The sequence below is a fragment of the Xiphophorus couchianus genome, chromosome 11 (genome assembly GCF_001444195.1).
Source record: "Xiphophorus couchianus chromosome 11, X_couchianus-1.0, whole genome shotgun sequence".
NCBI classification, from domain to species: Eukaryota; Metazoa; Chordata; class Actinopteri; order Cyprinodontiformes; family Poeciliidae; genus Xiphophorus; species Xiphophorus couchianus.
Window position 1 is genome coordinate 8790122 of NC_040238.1, and position 21010 is coordinate 8811131.

The 21010-nt window shown below is 38.3% G+C and overlaps 1 protein-coding gene across 3 annotated transcripts; it reads right to left on the reverse strand.

Annotated features, from left to right (window-relative positions):
- Nucleotides 1-4200: 4200 nt before the first annotated feature.
- Nucleotides 4201-20679, reverse strand: prr7 (proline rich 7 (synaptic)). Of its 3 annotated transcripts, none has more exons than XM_028032559.1 (4): nucleotides 20257-20679; nucleotides 14021-14152; nucleotides 12575-13928; nucleotides 4201-5174 (listed from the first exon to the last, which is right to left on the reverse strand). In XM_028032559.1, the coding sequence occupies exons 3-4, from the start codon at nucleotides 12912-12914 to the stop codon at nucleotides 4618-4620; spliced, it is 897 nt and encodes a 298-aa protein (XP_027888360.1). In that variant the 5' UTR covers nucleotides 12915-13928; nucleotides 14021-14152; nucleotides 20257-20679; the 3' UTR covers nucleotides 4201-4617. The 3 variants fall into 3 exon arrangements, with proteins under 3 accessions (XP_027888360.1, XP_027888359.1, XP_027888358.1); XM_028032558.1 differs by adding an exon at nucleotides 16715-16798 and having other exon boundaries at nucleotides 12575-14152; XM_028032557.1 differs by having other exon boundaries at nucleotides 12575-14152.
- Between the last annotated feature and the right edge of the window lie 331 nt (nucleotides 20680-21010).

Genomic DNA, 21010 nt, shown 5'->3' on the forward strand with positions numbered 1-21010 from the left:
GTGCATCATTAATTTAAATCTGTTGGTTCATTAGATACACACCAAAATAATGAAATGGTGAAAATAATTAATTAAAATGTGTTACATGTTAACCTCAAATAATTACTTTACATTTCCACTGCTATAGATGTTCATAAATCTATTTCAGCTGTCACAGTAGCTGTCCCAATTGACAATTGGTAAATCAATAGATTTACCAACTACTGATTGGTAAATCTGAACAGTGATGAAGCTGCAGAACAAACACTTTGCCTATTGTACTATCCTCTACAAAAAAATGTATTTGTTGGAAAACTTAACAAACCAAGAACAAGATGCAAACATCCTTTCCAGGAGTGTGTGCTGCTCCCCCTCCAGAGACCCTTCGTTGCTTAAGAAATTTGCAGTGGTGGAAAACACTCCTGAATGGTTTCTTTCTCTTTCTCTTTATATAACCTCAAAGGGTGAATCATCGAAGACTTTGTCTCCGTGGTGAAATGTGTCTCTAAGCTAATAAATTCACTTAGATTTTGTCAGTCTCCTCAAGGCCAGGAGACATTGCTCTAAAGGTGTGAAAAGGTTATGAAGCTGAAGGTGCTGGTCTATTCCTTGCATACAGATGAAAATATAACAAGTCCATTTGGTCCAAACACTCAGTAAGTGCAAATTAAAAGACTGAACCTTGCTGAGAACATAAAACATCCATACTGTAATTCAGAACCAGCACATTGGTGAGTTAAACTAAGAAGACTCTACTGCCTGTTTGGACCTGCAGTAACAGCTTCAAAGGAGAAGGTTCTGTACTTGCATAAGGAGGTCAAAGTCAGTTGCATACATTGCAGCTCAATCCTGAAACAAGTCAAGCAAGTTCAGCTTACAATGTCAATAGGTTAAAAAAAATCTTTTTAGGAATAAAGCATGGTCCATTGTGTTATTCTCTTTGTAGCAATCCATTATAATGTGCAAGTAAGCAACAACAGAGGAAAAGAAAACCCTTTTAACAGGAAAAACGTCCAGCAGAATGAAGCTTGTTTCAATGGAACACAGTGAGGAGAAAAGTGCTGCTTCTCCAAGGTGCATCATTTCTTTCACAGCCGCAAGGACACAATGACTGCATTGATATTCTGGTCAGAAATGGGTGGCAATTAAAAGTAAACATGCAGTATTTTCTCATATTGTAAGATGATTTATTTTTCATTATCCTTTTAATGTGGTTACATACAGTTATTTACTAAAGTTGATCTATAGCTAAGGAATTGTGCTGTGCCTTTAACAGGAGCTGTTTCCTTCTTCTTCGTTGTTTTTTTAGGACGAGACGCGTTCTGTTCAGTTAAAATAAAAGTTGAATAAACGTCGTGGCAGCTACTCTTTTCCCTCTCGGTGTTCTGCTCTTTCTCCACCCACGACCTCCTATTTTATGGTAGCTTAACATCAACCTGATTGATGTTAAGCTACCATCTGCCACTGAAAACCTTCAAAATCTTTTTCAGATGCATCTATTTCTCCCAAAGTTGTCATTATAACTTCCATTAGCATGTTCTTTTTTGTTTTTGTCTTAAAGCATTTTATGTAAAAATTGCAGAAGACCTAAGGGGGAAAGTTTCATAAGCAGAAACCAACTACACTACTACACGCAAATATTTGATCCCAATGTGATTTAACAACACATTTTTAAAGGTTCACTTTTAAAAAAAACATTTTCCAGAAAGGCTGTGTGTGAATGATTAATTAATCTGGTCAATATAAAGTTTTTTTTTATATCCATTTTCTTACATTTTCTTTCATAGTGGTTTCAGGAACAAACCCTAGTGGGTTCGAACAGACACCAAACGTTCGCTGGTGAGAGGCAGGGTCACCCTGGACAGGTCACCAGTCTATCACAGGACAGACAACCATGCACACACACTAAACAAATTAACCTGACAGTCATGTTTTTGGACTGTGGAAGGAAGCCAGAGTACCCAGAGAGAACCCAGCATGCACAGGGATAACATACAAACTCCCCTGGCTGGGAATCAAACTCAGTACCTTCTTGCTGGAAGGCAACAGTTCTACCAACTGCGCCACTGTACAGCCCATAAAGTTATTTTTTTTATTTGAGGCTAAAAGTTCTTCAATGAAATTTAAACTTAAAAAACTCTGAAGGCAAAATAAATGAATGAAATACAATAAAATCTAAATTATAACTGCCAACCTATTAGGTCCTAATCATCTTATGAACATGTCAAATTGAACATTTCTTACGAAAAATTATTTCAGACTTGAACTAAGGGAAGTTCTTATTGGCAACTTTAAATTTGATCATCTTGTCAAATGGTTTCTCTGCTGCAACCAAATTGGTTGAACTATACTCGTTGTTTACGAGTATAAAATGGAAACATGAAGGTATGAAGTGATATTTGAATACAAATTGACAAACTGAGTCTTTCATTTTAACTTTGGAGAGTATTGATTATTGTAACATTAATGAAAAAATAACAAATTAGGTGATTTATAAGTGAATTTAACACATTATTCATTTGTGCACTACTTCCAGAAAGTATCTGTGTATTGAATGACGAAATGTCACTTTAATCAACAACATGCTTCCGTCTCCTCATTCTGCTCCCTGTTACTTTGTCATAATAACTGTCTCTGATATTATTATGATCGAGCCTCTTCACCCTGATAAAAACCTTATAACGAGCATCATTTTGCAGCAGCGGGACACGATGAGGGATGGGGAGCATGTGACATTTAAATAAATTGCTCTGTTTGTTGCTTACAGGCTGAGACTGTGAAGTCAAATCTAGCTTTGTAGTCTAGAATTTGCCCATCATTGCTGATGATCCATTTAAAGGGCAAACCAACAGGGGATTCTTCTGTTGTAGGTTAGAAAAGTTCATCTGAACGCCTCTATTATTTGTGCCAGAAAATTTAAAAGTTGCTTCACCTCAGGCGATGCTTTTTAGGATGGATTTTTTTAAAATCACGACTATTTACTTTTACCCAAAGTTAAAAGGTCAGGTGGATGAATGTGGAAGTAAAGCTGTGTTTTTGTTCCTCACATAAAAAGTAAATCTCATGTTTTCTTCCTGTTCAAATACACATGAATCAAATGAAAGTCTTGTTACCAAGGCATCTGCAGAGTTTGGTGAGATCCAGTTTAGTTTCCATCCTTCATCCATTATTATTCATGTACTCCATAATTACAAACTTTTCAAAATGTTGCATTGGTTGATCCGTTTATTGACCAAATATTGGGAGATTTTATGAGTTTGCATGTATTGGATATGAAAATATATATATGTTTCCATATTTGGGTAACCAATCATTGATTAGAGTCAATCAAGGAAAAACTTGTTGATTTGGATAGCTAGCTGATTGATTTATGCTTTTTTGCATTTTGTTCTATTAAAGGAAGTGTATATAGTCACTTTTCCCTTTGTTGCTCCCTAGACAAAGGGGAGAAACCTTGTTGATGAGAATGTTTTATTACACAAGAAAAAAGGCATTCTAACAATGTTTCAAAGATTGTCTTTCATGGCTGTACATGAAAAAGGTCCTTTTCGTATCAGAGATCCAGCTGACGTCATGTAATTTAAAAAACAAATCTCTACTGACGGTGAAGACAGCACTGAAAATGACAAAGCAGTTACAAAACAACAATCTAAGTTCACTTGATTCTGAGCAGTTGTTCTCCGTTCTTAGACGAAGCTTGGCCTTCTGTTTGGTGTCACACGATGTCTGGGTCGCACTGAAGGTCACCGTGTGCTCTTCTCCTACGCCTTAATTCTCACAGTACTTGAGAGGATGCAAACTGTGAGCCGAGTGATACAAAGAAAATCAGAGAAGATAAAGGAAACAGGCAGTTCTCCGGAGCCATGGCAACAGCAGGCCGGTACAATGGGTGGCTCTGAGACAGAAGCAGGGATCAGGGATGAATGAGAGAGGAGGTGGAGATGGAAATAAAGACCAGGAGAGGTTGGATTTGCAGATCGTTTGTTGCACATCTTTACCTCGTTATGGCTTCTTCTTCTCTCCTCCTCTGCACCTCCAAAGTTCTTCAACTCTGTCAGCCGCAAAAGTGATGGCAGAACACCGCTGTAGCTCTACAACAGTAGCTGTGTTTCAATTGTAATGTGTGCAAAACTGTCAATATTCTGCTAATGTTGAAAAAACACAATTTTGCAATTGTGTTGTTTCCATTAAATAAGAAGCACAATTGAAATCACATGTGAGTAAGTTTGTTCACTCGATAATTTATTAAAAACATGTTATTATCTTCTTTGTGGTTAGCACTAGTGGCAACATCCAGTTGTTGATTGTGACTCATGCGATGCCAAAAAACGTTTCCAATGCAGTTTTGCGAAATAAACCAATTTCGATATGGCCAAACAAACCACTTCATCCTAATGGCAAAACATTTTATTGAAAACAAGTTTTTTTTCAAAATTGGTGTATTTCCCTAAAGCAAATTTATTTTCCAAATGTCACATTTCATAATTACATGATCAATGGAAGCACAGCTACTGGTACAAACTGGTTTGTGTCCTCCTGTACTCACACATTAGCTCTGCAAACTAAGTAAGTACACTCCTGAGTTCATTTCCAGTTCCTCTTACTGGGTGATACGATGCTCCCAGTAGGGATCCAGGCTCAGACCGCAGTGCTGCGACCCAGCAAAGGGAAGGCGGTTGGCATACCACAGCTAGGCTCCAGACTTCTCAGTCTATGAACCCCCTGAATACCTTGAAATCCTCCCTGAAATCCCCGCATGCTCCTCTGAAGTCCCCGTATTTCACTTTGCATACTCTCATAATGAGTCCTAGACTCCCTGCGCGGCATGGTCGCCATGGCGGCGGTGTTGGCCACCTGAAGCGAGCGTGCCCCCGGTGGGGTCAGGCTGTTGTTCAGGTCCATGTTGGACAGGAGGTGACCCAACGAGTCCCAGCGCTGGGATGAAGGCAGGCGGATTAGCGAGGAGTAACCTCTGTCAGGGAACACGGTGGCCACTGGGGGCTTGCTGGTCTCGGATGTGACGACCGGAGGCAGGTGGGGGTTTTCCCTGGAAGGCAGCGGTGCTCCCCGGAGTGGGCCGGGCTTCAGGTACGTCCCCCCTCGAGGGTCAGCCAAGACCTCGCTGTAGGGTGGAGGGGGGTCCTCCATCAGGACCGCATCCTCATAGCAAGGTGGCTTCCCAAATACATCTGTGTCTGGAAGAGAGAAAAGACTGGCTTAGAGACGGATCAGGCATACAATTCCTCAATATGGCTGCTACTGACAATTATTTTAGTAATCAATTACTCTGAAGATTAATCAAATATAAAAATTTGGAACATTCTGCAGTTGTTTCATTTAACCACTTAAATTTATTTTGTAGAAAATTAGAAAAACATTAAAAGATACAAATAAGTTAATTCAGATCCTTTAAACATTTTATTGACTGAAATGCAATAACATTCTTTTATTGAATGTTTTATAAAACCATAGCCCATATACAACAACAAAAAAATACTTCTAACATTAATATGTGAAAAGTTCAGCTCTTTCTGCTTGATTCAACGTCAACAGTGTAGGGCTGATCTGGTGATTCTTTTTAATAATTGGACAGTAAAAGGTGCTTAATAAGAGATGAGGGGGTTTTTTTTATACCAAATTATCAGTAAAAAAAACCCCTGATAATTCAATTTTTTTACTGAATTATTATTTTTACTGAATTATTTGGATAATGGAAAATAAATATGTTCTACCAGTTTCATTTTTCTGGCCAGTCATCGATATTTAAAAAGCACCAATTTGTTTCTGTCCTAAATAGAGCAGAAAAGTTGCCAAGTTGGCAACAGTAGGCTGAGTATTGTGAAACGTAGCCCTCTCTCAAACCCTTATGGTTGAAGAAAACATCGGTGGATAAGTTTGGGTTCACATGTAAGTATCGACCAATCATCAATCACCCAAAATTAAAGAAATGGGGGCAATCAATGTAGACATCCCTACAATCTCCTCCTATCCTCCCCTCCAAGGCCAAGTCCCTAGAGGAAACTGAAGAGCACATGGATCACTCTTCTGAAGTGCTTGTGATATTTGGTCAGGTTTAATGAATTGGTGCTTTAGAATAAAAATTGCTGAATGGATGAGATGAAAGCACAAAACTTAATGATGTTTGATAAATGATGAATACTTTGTGTTGTACCAAACATTAAAAGAAAGTTCTGCTGGACTAAATTCAGAGGACTGCAAATGGCACCCCAAGGTTGCTATTTGAAGATCCATTTGCCTTCTTACAAGACATTTTAAATATTTTTTTCTGCTTTAAATTTTCTAAACAACACTCCATGATTGCAACGTGAAAAGAGTTTTCCTGAGGTGGTACAAAATGAAGCATTGCGTGCACCAAGAACGAGGCTGCAGCGACATCTGTGTGCAAACATGCTGCGTTTTTGGGACACCGATCATAAACCTGTTGCCTGCTGGGTTACACATGACAGCATGTTCATTTGCTGCTCTGATCTCAAGCTCCCTCTCCATCTTTCCTAAGCATCCAGATTTGTTCTTTGTCTCATCACTCTGTAACTGCACCCCAGCTCTCCATATTCCTTTGGTCTGACTGTTTGTTTAGCAGTTTGTCATCCAGTATTTTTCTGCGGCGCACACTCAGATATTCCCACAGCGGGAGCAAAATGCCAAACAAACCCACACGATATGGAGGTGAGCATGCGAAGTTATGAAACAGCTCGGTGCTGATGATGGCTGAGATCTCCACTTATTGCTCATGACTGACTAACACTGTTTATTATATACAATGGAGTGTAGTGAATGAGTGACAGAGGCTGTGATTTCACATGTGGGTTTTTTTTCTGCGCTCTGACAAGATCAAGAAAACAGTTTTCACAGATTCTTTTTATTTTTTGCAGAGCTCTGTCAGGGTTTTTGTGTCATTCTTTTCACAGGTTAAAGTTTTTTATACTGTCCATCCTTTGGGATATGACTCGTTGTATACTAGTCATAATTTATTTTTGTTTGCTTGAGCCAAGTTGGATCTTTACTTCCTGCTTCCACACTGAAAGTCCTGGCAAGGAGTGACAATGTGCAACATGGAGTTCATAAACTCTCATGTGTTTAACGAATTCTGCTGTGCCACACTCATCAGCACCCCTGCTGGTAAGTCTTTGTACAGCCCCAGTAGGACATCACTTAGTCTGGTCCTGGAGCATTTCACATGGTGAGAGCACACAAAGAGAGAAATCCTTGGCTAGTTCACTTCTCACAATGTTTCTCAACTGTAGAGTCCTGGTCCTTTCTTATGTGCTATTCTTTTCAGCTCAGCTCAAGGGCTTTCTGCAGGATTTTAGTGTGTGGAGTCAGATGGACATAGAAGAAGGTTGATTATTGTGCCTGAGCTGTAGCGGAAGCTTCAATGAAAGGTGCAAAGGTGGCTACAACTGTAAAACTACAACACTAAAACTGCTTAAAATTTAAATGAAGGTCTGAAACCCATGCAATATTATTTTTCCTTTATTTTATTTAGCCATATGTCAGTTAAGATTGGAGCCTAAAATGATGCCTAAAATAATGCAACCATTACATCATCCATCTGGATGTAGTAATGGTTGACTTCAACATTTAAAGGAGAGGTATTACATATTTATCCATGCACATGGTGCCACTTTACAGCACAATAAAGTAATTATGTTTCCTTGTAAAAATTATGTCCATATTAATTTTGACTTAAAAGAAATTTGAGTTCATAAATGAGCTACTTCTCATTAAAGAAGTAGCTATAAACACATACTAATTAGTAAACACAGCACATGTTTGCTAATTGCTGCCAGCTAGTCTGAATGAGCTGAGTGGGGTTTTAAGGGAATCAACAATTTAGTCTCAATAGGCCACGTCAGTCTGAATTTTCAACTTTATCTGCAATCAGAAAACAACATATGGAACAAAGACAACATTTTAAAGGGAGATAATCTTTTGAATAAGTCTGATTTTTGTGAAATTTTTGGAAACCAAACATGAGGATAAATTGCAGCAGCTTCAACCCACATGAGTTCTCTCAGGACCTGTGCACAGTTACTGTACACTCACTGTTGGAAACTAACAGCTGGTTGCTGAACTGTTGCCATGGAGCTGGGTGTATTTATGGATGCAAATGTGTTTTGTGTATGTTTGTGTACCTGGCTGCAGTCCATCACCTCCCCCGTCAGGGCTGACAGACACCTACAGGAACCCAGCCTCATTGTTTCTCATGTCGAACGTGCCACGGCGAACAATACGAGCAGCTGCCACAGAGGCTTGAAATAAACATTAGCATGGAGACATCAGCAGCGCCGACATCAAGGTGGACGTTTGTGTCCACAGAGACAATCACAGATTTAGTCTGATGGACAGATGATGGCAATCTAGGAGCTACTGTTAATAACGCAACCTCGCCTGAATGTTTGTGTCTCTGTGAAGTAGAGCTGCAACTAATGATTATTTCAGTAATTGATTATTCTCTTGGCTAATTAAGTAATCAGACAAAAAAACTGGCACATTCTGCAGATTTTTTTAACCAATTAAGCCTTTTTTATTCACTGTTAGAAATACATTAAATAATTGTTTTTCACGCAAGGAAATATTTTGTTGCCTGAAATGCTATAATGTGGCATTCCTGTAGTGTACACTTAATCATTTGTAGCAAAGGATGAATCTCCAGATACAAATATCATTCCACCATGTGAAAAGCTCAACTTTGCTTCATTTAATATCAGTACCGGGGGGGCTGACCTGCTGACTATTTTTTACATTAGCAAATTAAGAATTGGATAGCAAAAGGTGCTTAATAGATTTTTTAACATATTTTGAGCCTAGTGGAGCTAAAACTACCTCTTGATTAGTTCTTTTTTACAATATATGTACAGATTATTTATATTTTTATCTTAAAAGCACATGTATCAATATTTTTTAACAGTATTGGTTTAATTACTGCTCTTCCTGTCCTTTCACCAATTGACCTTGCTGAGTGTATACAACAGTTAACAATTAATTGACAATGGCATTGAATGACATCATATACTGATTCAACAAACCCACTGTCATCTGGACAAAGCAGACAGCCCTGAGGATCACGCCCTTTGATTTCTCCAGAACGTTTAACATAATTTATCCTGATTTACTTGGTCAGAAATTCCAGAAGACACAGGTGGAGGTCTCAACAATCACCTGGATGAACAGACCAATGCTTTGGGTGTGTAACCAGGTGGTCAGGAGCCCCACAGGGAGCTGTTCCTGCCTGATTTCTTTTCACTCTGTACTCCTCAGACTTCCATTCCCAAATAGAAATACTCAGTGGACCCTGGAGGATTCTTTATAAAATCAAGAAAATTACGAACGACGCTGACCATTCTACTGTCATTTACAAAGGAGGTTCTTCAATTAGAGGCTTTTTCAGAGTCACTGTAATACAGACTGCTACAGGAGATCCTTCCTGCCCACAACCATGAGCATCTATGAAGAAGAACCTTGGACAGTTTGAGTTGCAAAATTTGATTTGAAAAGGTTGAAATTGCCATAGCAACCAATGTTTTAGCCACACTCTTCCATTACTAAGCAGCTTCTTCTTTCTTATATTCTTCCGTCATGAATTCACCTCCACAACAAGACAGCAGGAAGTTGGTTTGCTCACTGTTTTCAGGCAGCAGCTGCACGCTTTTAAATTTAGATTTTTTTTTCTTTTTTTCTTCTTTTTTTAATGTTTTTTCTTCATTTCCATTTCTTTTGCATTTTGAAGGACTTTACAGTCCAATAACTTCTGTTGTCTTAATCTCTGCAAGGAAAATCACAACTTCCTTCTCTTCTTCCTTCCCCTGCTGGCCGATTAACTATGAAGTGTTAAATATTAAGCTGTGAGGGCATTAATATATTTCTTTGCTGATTTAAACCAGCTCACTGGAGCCTTGAACATCAGCACTGAAATGATATACAGAAGAACAAGAAGCCTAATTTCCTCAGAGGTGCAGATTTCCCTCTTCCCCCTTAAAAATTTGAGATCAGAGCATCTCCACAGCTCTCTTTTATTCGCATAATCTACAACTGAATTGTGCAGCTTTATTCGTGCTGCTGCCTGGTTACTGGAGCTCTTCATCAGTCTGCCTTGTGAGCAAGACTCCAGGCTTTTGTTTTATCCTCTTTATGATTCTCTGCTCATTATACACCTCTGACAGGAGTTTCTTTAAGTTTCTCATTTCCTTTTTCTCTTCTTGTTTTGTTAGTATCATCCAGAGTTCTAAAAGGATTAGCAAGTCTTACTTTATCAGTCTGTTTATTTCTGTTTTACTCTGTAGATGACCATGAATTCATCAGTATTTAACATATATTTTGTCCGGTGGTGAATAATGCTGAATGATTAATGATAAATGTATGAGTTGCTTCGTATTTAATGCTGCACACCAGCTATTCAATTATTTTGCTACGTCTCTGCATTTTTATTTTCTGGATTCTTTGCATGCCAGACTGCTTGGGATTGTGGTTTTTTAAGGCTGAATTCCTTCTGAGAAACAGAGTTTTTACCTTTGTGAGGAAGGGGAAGGTAAAGCAATGCCTAAATCTCATGAATAAATTTAGATTAAAAAGCTGCAGTTATGCTTTAGGCTGGCAGGGAAAAGGAACGTCTGAGGATTAAAATTTTCTACTTACTGCTCATGATTTTGGTGTGTGAAGGAGGGAAATATTCTTATGAATTGCTTTGTTTGTTTCAAAGTACCTTAAAATGATATTTGTTTCCAATTGGTTAAAACAATTGAAACAACAATCTCAGAAGGTTTTCATTGAGAGAATAATAAAATGCTTGAGAGGTTTCAGTGGCACTGGTGCAAATCTGCTCTGCTGACTCCCTGCTACTTCCTACATCAAATTGGGGTTCAGACCATGTTGTCACTCACTCTGTCAACGGTCAGCATCCACAGCCGACACCCACGCCTCAGTTGCAGCTGTCATCATGACGCCCTTTGGGGGGGCCTGAGATGCCCAAAGAAACCAGAATCTGATTGTGCGTGATGCAGCGTTATTACATGTTTAAAGTTTAATCTTCAAGAGGCCAACATGAAATGACGGTAAACTGGAAATGTAAGGTTTGTGGGTGAAATTCTGATCTTGTAAAGATCTAGATAAATACACCTAGCAAAAGTTTTCAAACTGCTCAACTTTAGGACATTTTGTCTCGTTACAAACACAACTTTGAATGTATTTTACTTACACTTTTTGTGATAGTTTTATAACATTTCCACAAATACAAATGTTAGGATCATAGCCTCCATTTGCGTTCAACTGTCTTTTAAAGGGGCACTATTATGTATATTCATGACAGACATAGTGCGATTTTATAGCATCATCAAGTAACTATGTTACTTTCAGTTGATATAAAAATACTTTAAAGATCAAACATAACGTAAAATAAATTTGCAATTTAATGACTTAAATGGGGCCTCTGTCTCTTTAACCCTTTCATGCATGAATTATGATCCTTTGTGTCAGAATTTTTTTTCCATTTAAAAAAAAAAAAATCTTAAGGCATAAAAAAAGGTAGGAAAATTTTTTTGTAAAAATATATATAATTTTCTATGTGATCAATCGTAATTTTGTCCAAATACAAAGTTGTTATTTGAAAAATACATCAGTAGTATTGTTCCTTAGGGGTTATCTGATGTCACAATTTTTTTTTTAACTTGCAAGAGTCGTCTACAGTAGAAGGAGGGACCGGGTCAGTTCTCATGCTTTTTTGTCTGTCGGCCATATTGTATTTAACAAAAATAATTTCTTGCATTTGCAGCTGATGGCCAGTAGTTGATGGTATATTTTATGATGCATTAATGTCCACTTCAGTGGTCTGTGTGCATTTATAACATAAAAATCCACAGGAAGCACAAGAAAATGGCTTTTAGATAGCTGTCCACTGTAGTGACCACTATGCTGATTGCTTTCAGAATGTCATCACAACATTTCTCTATTAACCCTTTAACAATGCAGCTCCAAAGTGGAGATTTCACACTGCACTATGTCAAATGAACCAAACGCTTTGAAAAAACAGTTCCCCTCCTCGCCTGTGGGGGCGCTGCATCAAGAAGTACTGCGGGAAACAACATGAAAACCTCTAGAGAGGACACTGCGCACAATTTCCTTTATCTCTAAATGTAAACAAAAACGGAGTAGTGTCTGCTTTTAGCAGGCGTAGGATTTCTCTAGTCATTGGAAAAAGGCCACAAGCCATTTGTCCCACTAGCTCTAGACTCACACGTTTGCTTTGGTTGTATCTACCCAGAATGCCCTGCAATTTAGTTCGCTTCCTGCTTTTGTAGCGGTCTCCGTTTTGCTTGGCGTTCACATATGCATTCGAACCACACCAGAGTTCACTTCAACCAAACCAAGACCCAAGCTTTTTGGCGGACCAGAGTTTACTTTTTTTGCATCTACACCTCCTGAAACAAACCAGACTTTCCAGACAAATGAACTAGAGTTCAAGTAATGTGAATAAACAAGGCTGGTGTGAATCCAGCCCAAGAGAGCTGTGCTGAAACAAATTTCTGGACATAAAACGTTGCTTTTAAGTTCTCACTCATGCCACTCCTGGAAACATTACCTGGCATGCTGACCCAGTTGGCTTGTGGCATCGGATGAGGAACCGGCAGAGCGACGGGCGCCGCCAGCATCTGGGAAGGGCAGATCTGCGGTGGCGGCTCCCTCTGCACCTGCGGAGGCTGCGCCGGTGGCGGCGCCGATGGGTATCCGGCAGGATGAGCAGAAAGCGGCTCCATCTCCACGGCCTGCAAACATTGTTCTCTGAGTCTGTCCTCTCTGTGCCGCTTCAGCCGGCGCTGTAAAAAGCTGCAGAAGCAGCACAGCATGACGATGAGGGCCCAGACCAACCAGAAGCCAGCGAAACAGGCCAGGAAGGTGTAGGTGCCCTGGGACATCACCATGGCGGTGAAAAGAAGAGTAGTGAATTCTCCGCCCGAGGAGATAAGAAAAGTTTTTCGGAGATAAAAGATGTTTTTAGGAGATAAAAAATGGTTTTAGGAGATAAAAAATGTTCTTCACAACAATGAAAGGGAGAACAGACCATCCAAGTTCATAAAGCTTGAGACAGATTGAAAAATACCCCAAACGTCACATGTTTGAAGACTGATATAAGTCAAAGTATCAAATTAAAATAAGGACGAATGTTTGTGATGGACATTATTATAACAGCTAAAAACATTCCATGTTATAGTTTTGAATGTGTTAACAGCTGATCAAATTCTTAAAAGCAGTCGAGGTTTATGTTGCTCTCCTCAAAATTCTGCTATTTCATAGGGTTACAACTAGCAATTATATTAGTAATTGATTATTCGGACAATTAATCAGATAAAAAATTGGCATATTTTTAAGATCTTTAAGCATGTTTAAGCCTTTTTTATGCAATATTAGAAATGCTATAAAAGTTGCAACTTAACAAATTCACTTCCCTTTTAAATAAGAAAATAAAGATTTTATTGCCTAAAACATCAAACAGCTTGATGATGTGCAATTTGACTATTTCTTTGCATTAACTGATTATTAACTGAATAGCAAAGGAGCTTAAAAGATTTTGTTGTTTACAAAATTTGAACCAGATGAAGCCTGAACTGAGCCACTGAAGGAGTTCTGTGTAGAACATATTTACAAAGGATTTTTGTTCTAAATGCAAATGTACATATTTTGTACAGTTTTGGCTTAATTACTGAAAATGCTATTTCAGCAAATAACTTTTTTCTATACTGTATACTCCAGTTAATGATTAATCGATTACTACATGAGTTGCTCGGTGAATCATAATTAAAACGATTAATCATTTCAGTTGGCCTATTTCTAAAGAATCAAAGACAAAATCTGTCTTTCCTCCTCATTTCCACAGCAAACAACCACTTATAGCCCCCACGGCGCTCTGCAGGATCCACACGACTGAAAACATTTTCCTGTCAGAGAAAAAACAAATGGTCTTCTTTCAGGTTGTGATCTTTGGAGGGTTGAATGGAGGCGACATCCAATCAGAAGCGCAAAAACCCACAGAAGTGATGCCTTCATCCGCACGCAGCCCAACAGCTGGTCCCTTCAGGGAGTCGGGGGTCTCCCCCACACCGTCGGGAAGCCGAATTCCTCCCCCTTAGATCCCGGCGGGACTCTTCATTCTCCAGCCGTTCTGCGAACAGAAACAAACATTTCTGATATAGCGAGGAATAGAGACAAACCATTTAGCTGCTTTGATCAGATTCATGCCCACAGAGGAGCTTTGAGATAAAATATCCAAAGTGAAGGAGGTAATTGGAAGCTTACGTCTCAAAATTATGAAGTTCAGGTTAGGATAAAAACAAATCTGGGTTCTCTCTGGCCATCTCCACTTCTTCCCAGAGTTCAAAAACACAACTGTTGACTGATTGTTGCTTGTCTTGCATGTTTCTGTGTAGCATATTAAACTGGTCATAACATTAAAACATGATGTAATGCTCAAAAAAGTCGATTTTACACGATACTGCCCCTTTAAGGGGAATGGAGATCAAAATTGCAACATTTGCTGCGGTTCGCTTTCACACTGTCAAACAGACCAAACTATTTGAAAAACCTGTTCCCCACCCTCACCTGAACCAAGAACCACTGAAGAAGACACTGAGCGCAACATCCCTTATCATGAAATATGAACAAAAATGGAGTGGCGTCAGACTTTAGCGACTGTAGGATTTCTCTTTTGCATTTGGTAAAAGACCATGAGCCATTTTTCCCGGTAGCACTAGACTCTTGTGCTTCTGCTTGTTTTTGTTTAATTTTTTTATTTCAGAATGCTCTGTGCTGTAGTCCATGTCCTGCTTTTGGAGCGGGTTCCAGTCTGTTTGATTAATGGATTAACACTTATGAGTGTTGCTTGTCTTGTGTGTTTCTATGTTGCCATGGATTGAACTGGCAATCTGTTTGTCGTGTACCCCGCCTCCAGCTGGAGATGGGCACCAGCAACCATGCAAGGAGAAGCGGATATTGACAACAAATGGATAAACGTTTTTTAAGTCATAAAAGCACAAAACTAAATCTAATGAACAACAGCAAATCCTGAAATTTCTGTCCTGTTTCTACACAGTGATTCACAGACTCTTCTGTTCAGTTTAAGGATTAATTCTGAACACAGAAGTTCCCGCTGGGCTCCATGTCAACAACCCCAAACAGACAGACGGTAATTAGGCCATAGACCTCTATCTGTCCAGATCTGACTTTCTGTGGAGACGGTGGTGTTAACATTTGTTTCAGATATTTTTATACCAAACTTTGTGTGTCTGTCTGGTTTCTGGGAAGGGTTTAGCATAGGTTAGTCACTCTAGCAACAACCTATTGAGTAACTTGCGCAGTAGCAGTTTTGCCACTGCGTCTCGTAACTGCTTAAAAATAAAAACGGAGTGAAAGGAGAATATAAGTACAACATCTCAAGAGGAAACTGGATAAAACAGTCTATCACAGTTAACAGTTTAACAAAAAACTATCAATAATTACTGATATTGACTAATATGAAAGGCTTATCAGTCAAATCATTTTCTTAATAAGTTAAACGTTTTTCTGCTATATTGTCCAAAACTAGTTAGAAATGTATATATATGGGGTGCTGTGGTGGTGCAGGGGCACAGTATGACCCATGTATTGATGCCTTAGTCCTTGTGGCGGTGGTCACAGGTTCGATTCCCGGCCTGGTGACATTTGCTGAAAGTCTTCTCCCTCTTTCTTGTCAAATTACTTTCAAAGAAAGGCCACTAGAGACAACAAAACCTTAAAAAAAGAAATGTATATATTTTTTTTATCAGGATCTGTCTGTTCCACAAATGTGTATCTTGTGAGCCTTTGTCACAAAATAGTTTTCTGTGAACCTTGACCTGAAGTGGAATTAAACCATGCCAAAATACAAAAGAAAACAATAAACATGTACATGTTAGATAATGTTTTCTTTCAGCCTGAAGAAAGCCTGATGTAAATAATTTTATTTTAGGTATTACAGCTACTAGATGAAGTTAGTCAGAGCAGAGCACACCATTGCTCACAACTGTCATGTTGTACTCATTACTGCTGCAGCAGTGCAGGCTCAGATCTGTGTGAGAGTGGCATGCTATGTATTTTAATTATGTTCTCAAAACAATAAAAGTTCTCAAACTCATTTTGTTAGAATCTAAAAAGTATTTTTGTGCCTCTGACCAAATAAGTAGACCTGGCTTTGTTTTGGTTTTTTTCGGATGCTGTCATCTCCTACATCTTTTTTTTCCCAGCAGCCCGTTACTCAGTGATGTGTTGCTGATGTTAATGAGCCATGTGCTTACTTGTACTTGTAACTTGTAACTTATTGCCTGAAAGCCAAACAAAAGCATGTGATACATACAGTATATGGTAGAAACTATAGAAAATTGGCATACGATAGAGATCTGCAGACTATCAGCTAACTGTGGTAATGCTTGTTGATGACTTAACTGGCCGACATCAAAACAGAGAAAGTGGGAAGCAGTGTGGCTGAGTGCAAGGGAAGAGCTTGTTTAAAAGGCAGATACAAAAACATCAATTATCTGGACTTGGTCCAGGTTTAACCTCTTGGTGCAACGCTCAGGAGGAGCGTGACATCACGGTCAGACAGCGAGGGGCGAAAGCGCACGTGAGGTCGGTGCGATCCCCGCAAGACGTGAAGAAGGTAAAGCTTGCTGAGTCCAATGGACCCTGTGTCTTAACACTCCTGCTGTCTTACCGCGATTCTCAGGAGGAGTGCGGCAGATATCACAGTTAGACAGCGAGACAGCTCTGTGGGGCGGGTGATGGCCTGACCGTCTTTCTGAAACCAAACGCACAACAGAAACTCGTAAAAGCACATGGAGTGACAGTGCACAGAATGAAAAACTCATGAGGACCTAGTAATTAAAGCATGGATTGTTTTTTTTAACTTCAAATAATGTATTTTGCAAAAACAAAACAAAACAACTGAAATCACTATTTTCTCACAAATTGGAAGATTTTATCTTTTTTTCTCAGTTTCCAATGTGGCAACTTGTTCCTGGTTTTGCCACCACATTTTGGCTGATCTCAGAAGATATCTGCTTAATTTTACCTATAAAAATAATCTTGTAACTATTAATCTTAATAATCTTGTAAATAATCTTGTTTGTCTATTTTTGAAGAATTAAAAAGTCACAGCAGGGTTGCAAGGAGCTGCAGAGACAATCAGTGTATGTGTTGCCCTGTTGCTTGGGATTATTCCACATCATGAGTGTAGGTTAAGCTGAAAATATGACATTTCATCAATCTGAAGCACATTCATCTAACTGAAGTGTTTTCCTCTCTGGACTGGACTCTTCCACTCTATTACAGAAACATTTATAGCAGGAGTGGAAGTGTTGGTGTCATTGCCCATCCCTGCAGCCTCCCTAAGGACTCGTATGGTGGTGCCCGTTGTACTTTACAAAAATTGTGACTCATCCTGTGAGGTCGAACCGCTGCTGGTATTTCAATCTGTAGGTGCTGATGTGGAACGGAGCTTCTGTTTATTTCCTCTATAACCCACAGCATTCTACACTCGTAAACCTACACATGTGCAGCAAAACCGCAGCTAAGCCACATGCTGATGCTATTTAGACCAGCCTTGTGTCCCCCCTTTACCTGATGTATCTCAAGTGAACTGATAGAGACTTGATTTTTCAGAGTGACAAGAAGCATTAAATGGTGTGATGTGAGTGTTTTGGTGGCTCCTCTGTATATCTGCTTGAAATGACAGGACCGTTTTATATGGTGTATCAAATCCTTTCAACAGATCAGAGAAGCTACAGCTCTCTATACATACTGGCTATGGAATTAGTCAAAAACTATTCAATTTCAAACTTAAATAGTTTTAAAACATTTCAAACATTGGTTTTAAGAAGCAGAATTTTGAGTATTACATGTACTACAAATTATTTGTTTATTTGCATTTTTTATGTATTTCTAATGAAGTGGTCAAATGAAAAATCTGCTACATTTCACAATTTTTTTATCTGATTGATCGGGTAATCGTAGGAATAATCAATAGAATAATTATTACTAAAATAATCGTTAGATGCAGCCCATCTGAGATATTTTTTTGTCTTCTGGTAAACTTATTTGACCAGATCCCCTCTCCCTTTTTTAAAAGTAAATGTTTAAAAAGACAGGCAAATTTCTTTAGAGAATCCCTCAGAATGTTCCTTACTCTGTTGCATTGCTAATCCCAGCATTACTGCCTCCTGCTGGTCAGGGATGGGATTTCTGGATGTTTTCTTTACTCACGTTGCTCAAGAAAATACAAGTTAAAAACAATTCTACATCTGTTTTAGAAGGATTTTGACAGGGTGTGCTTTAATATCACATTGATTGCTTGGGATGTAATACCACATGCGTGAAATCAGTGGATCAACAAGTCTTGCTTCTACGAACAGAGCTTCACATGTCAGCCAGGATTCAAAACCAGGAGTCTCTTTGTTTTAAGGTGGATCTGTGTCCTTACCTGAAGGCTCTAGGCCACAGCACGTCAAATTTCACTTAAAATTTGGGATTATAATTCCAAGATCCATGTTGTTCTCCAGCTGATGGATTTGTTGATCTGATTTTTTTTTTGCCTTATCCTCCTCATGTAGAGTTTTAGGGATGCAGGCAGTGAAGAAATATGCCAATATTTTATGACAGTTCTCTAAGTGTCATTTCCTGGACTCTTTTGTTTTTTTTAATCTTTGATTTTCCTGAATTTTCAAGGTTTTAAAATCCTAAATCTTTTCTGGACCTCCTAAACGAATACAGTAAAGTTAAATTGTGTTTTATTTTATGAGTTTATATACAGACTTAGCTGGAATTCCTAGGAGATAATGTTTTAGAAAAATATACAGGAAAGGTTCTGCTTGGATTAATAAGAAAAAATTGGCACAATCTGCAAATATTTCAGTTAACCTTTTAAGATTTTTTATACAATATTACAAAAACATTAAGAAAATGCAAATTAACCATTTTATTCCTTTTAAAAAAATAACAAAATAAACACTTTGTTGCCTAAAGTACAGTAATATGGCATTCCTTTAGTGTATGCTTAATCATTTGTAGTTTTTTTTGTTTGTTTGTTTCTTATTACCTAAAATGCTAAATGTATACATTTTTGCACAGCTTTGGCCTAATTACTGTTTTCAGTGTGCTCTTTAGGCAAATTGCCTTTCTTAGGGTCTGTACGCTCTAGTTAATGATGAACTAGATTAACTAAATTAGTTGACGATTATTTCAAGAATAGACAAATCATGATTAATCGTCCTTGAAAGTACTTGATATTCTATCTGCAGTTTTCTAATAAAGTTGTAATAATTCTTTTAGGAGAAAGGACTCCTTACAGAAAGTCAAATGATTATTAATATTGCATCTAAGTATTTAGTTTGAGCAGGAAGATAATTTGCCTGAACACAAACGATTTGTTCAATGTAATGAACATTTATTATACTCAGTGAGTTATTGATCTGTATAAATGAAAATAGGTGGTCTTATGTTTTATACATTAAAGTGAATGAAATTGGGATTTTTTTTTGTTAAAATTGTTTTGTTCTCAGACGAAACAAATGTGATGTGTGTGAGAAATTTTTCCAAATGTTGTTACATTTTGTTATATTTTAGCTTACTTTATCCCTGCTATGTATGTAATATCACAGGACATTATTAATAACAGTAATAAATTATGTCATATAAGTGAATTGAAACTGGCGGCTAAAAACAATACAAATAAACTAAAGAAGACAAAGTGTGGTGCCGTAAAAGTTTGAAAACTAACTTTGGAAATGCTTAAAGGGTGCTTGAATTTTAATGTGGGGAAATGTATGAACCCTGTTAAGAGTAAGAATGATATTTTTTAAAAAACTCAGCATAGATTAATTTAAATATTTTTGAATTGTTTAAAATCCATCTTAGCAAACAATAACAATTTATTAATAATTGCCTTTAAGCTCAGCTAATTAAATTGTATTCCAATAAAAACACAGTCAGTGGTGGTTATGAACAGGAAGTGGGCCCCAAATCAGATTCTGCCTAAGGCTCCATACAACCTCAGATCAGCCCTGCCCATAAGTCATATTTAATGTGGCATAAAATCATCCTTCAGTCAGCCTGGTTGAGTTTTTTACATTATGTAACCCTCTGAGACTCCTTTCAGCGTCTCTTCTGTCATCCTGACACTGAGAGCAAACATGATGATGAGACGATCTAATAATGAGGCAGCTCAGGTAATAAACCTCCTGTTACTGTGGAGAAACTCACCTTGAATCCCTCCGCTGCTCTCGACGGAGTAGACCACTCAACTCATTCCATGGCGGCGAACTTTATGCCCCAAAATGTCCACAAACACGCGGGGAAAAAATAAAAATAAAAAAAATAACGCGTCCTTCCAGCAAAGACGGCTCCGTGTCTGTGAGGTTATTCCAGCGGCTGCACTCTGACCGTCACCCCGGGGACAGGCGCGCGATCCGCGGCTCCGCTTCTGTTCGGCACGTCCGTATAAACACGCAGCTTTAAAGGTTCACCTTGGCAGCAGGACTCCTCCCCTGCCTCTGCTTCATCCAGTCTGTCCCTCTTCTCTCATCAGTGTTTCGTGACTCTGACTTTCCGCCTGCCTGCCTGCCTGCTGGATGGGAATACAAATCAAACCGCCAGCAGGGGGTTTTCCAAGGACGCAGCACCAGAGGCGCAGACTGGTTTAGGTTGACATGATTGGTCTCTTGGTATGTGTCTCCCATCACTCCTGAGAAAAGCTTTTACTATTAATAAAAACTCATTTAATGAATAATATAATAGCGATTCATGAAAAAACAGAAATATTTAAGAACTGAAGCTGCTTTGTCTTGATAAAGTTATGGAATCATCTTTTTTTTTAAATATAAAATACAATTATGGAAACTATTGTATAATGAAATTTAAATATTAATAAATTCGAAATAAATATTATGCATGTTAGTATTAATAAAGACAAATAATTGCAAAAATAATTACTAATTTATGAAAAAATGTTTATTTC

What these genes read in the sequence shown, in the direction of transcription:
- prr7 (XM_028032559.1), bottom strand. Translation starts at nt 12,914, where the DNA reads ATGGTGATGTCCCAGGGCACCTACACCTTCCTGGCCTGTTTCGCTGGC. An exon ending in CAACTGGGTCAGCATGCCAG is followed by an intron (nt 5,175 to 12,574) that starts GTAATGTTTCCA and finishes TCTCTCTTCCAG; the next exon opens with ACACAGATGTATTTGGGAAG.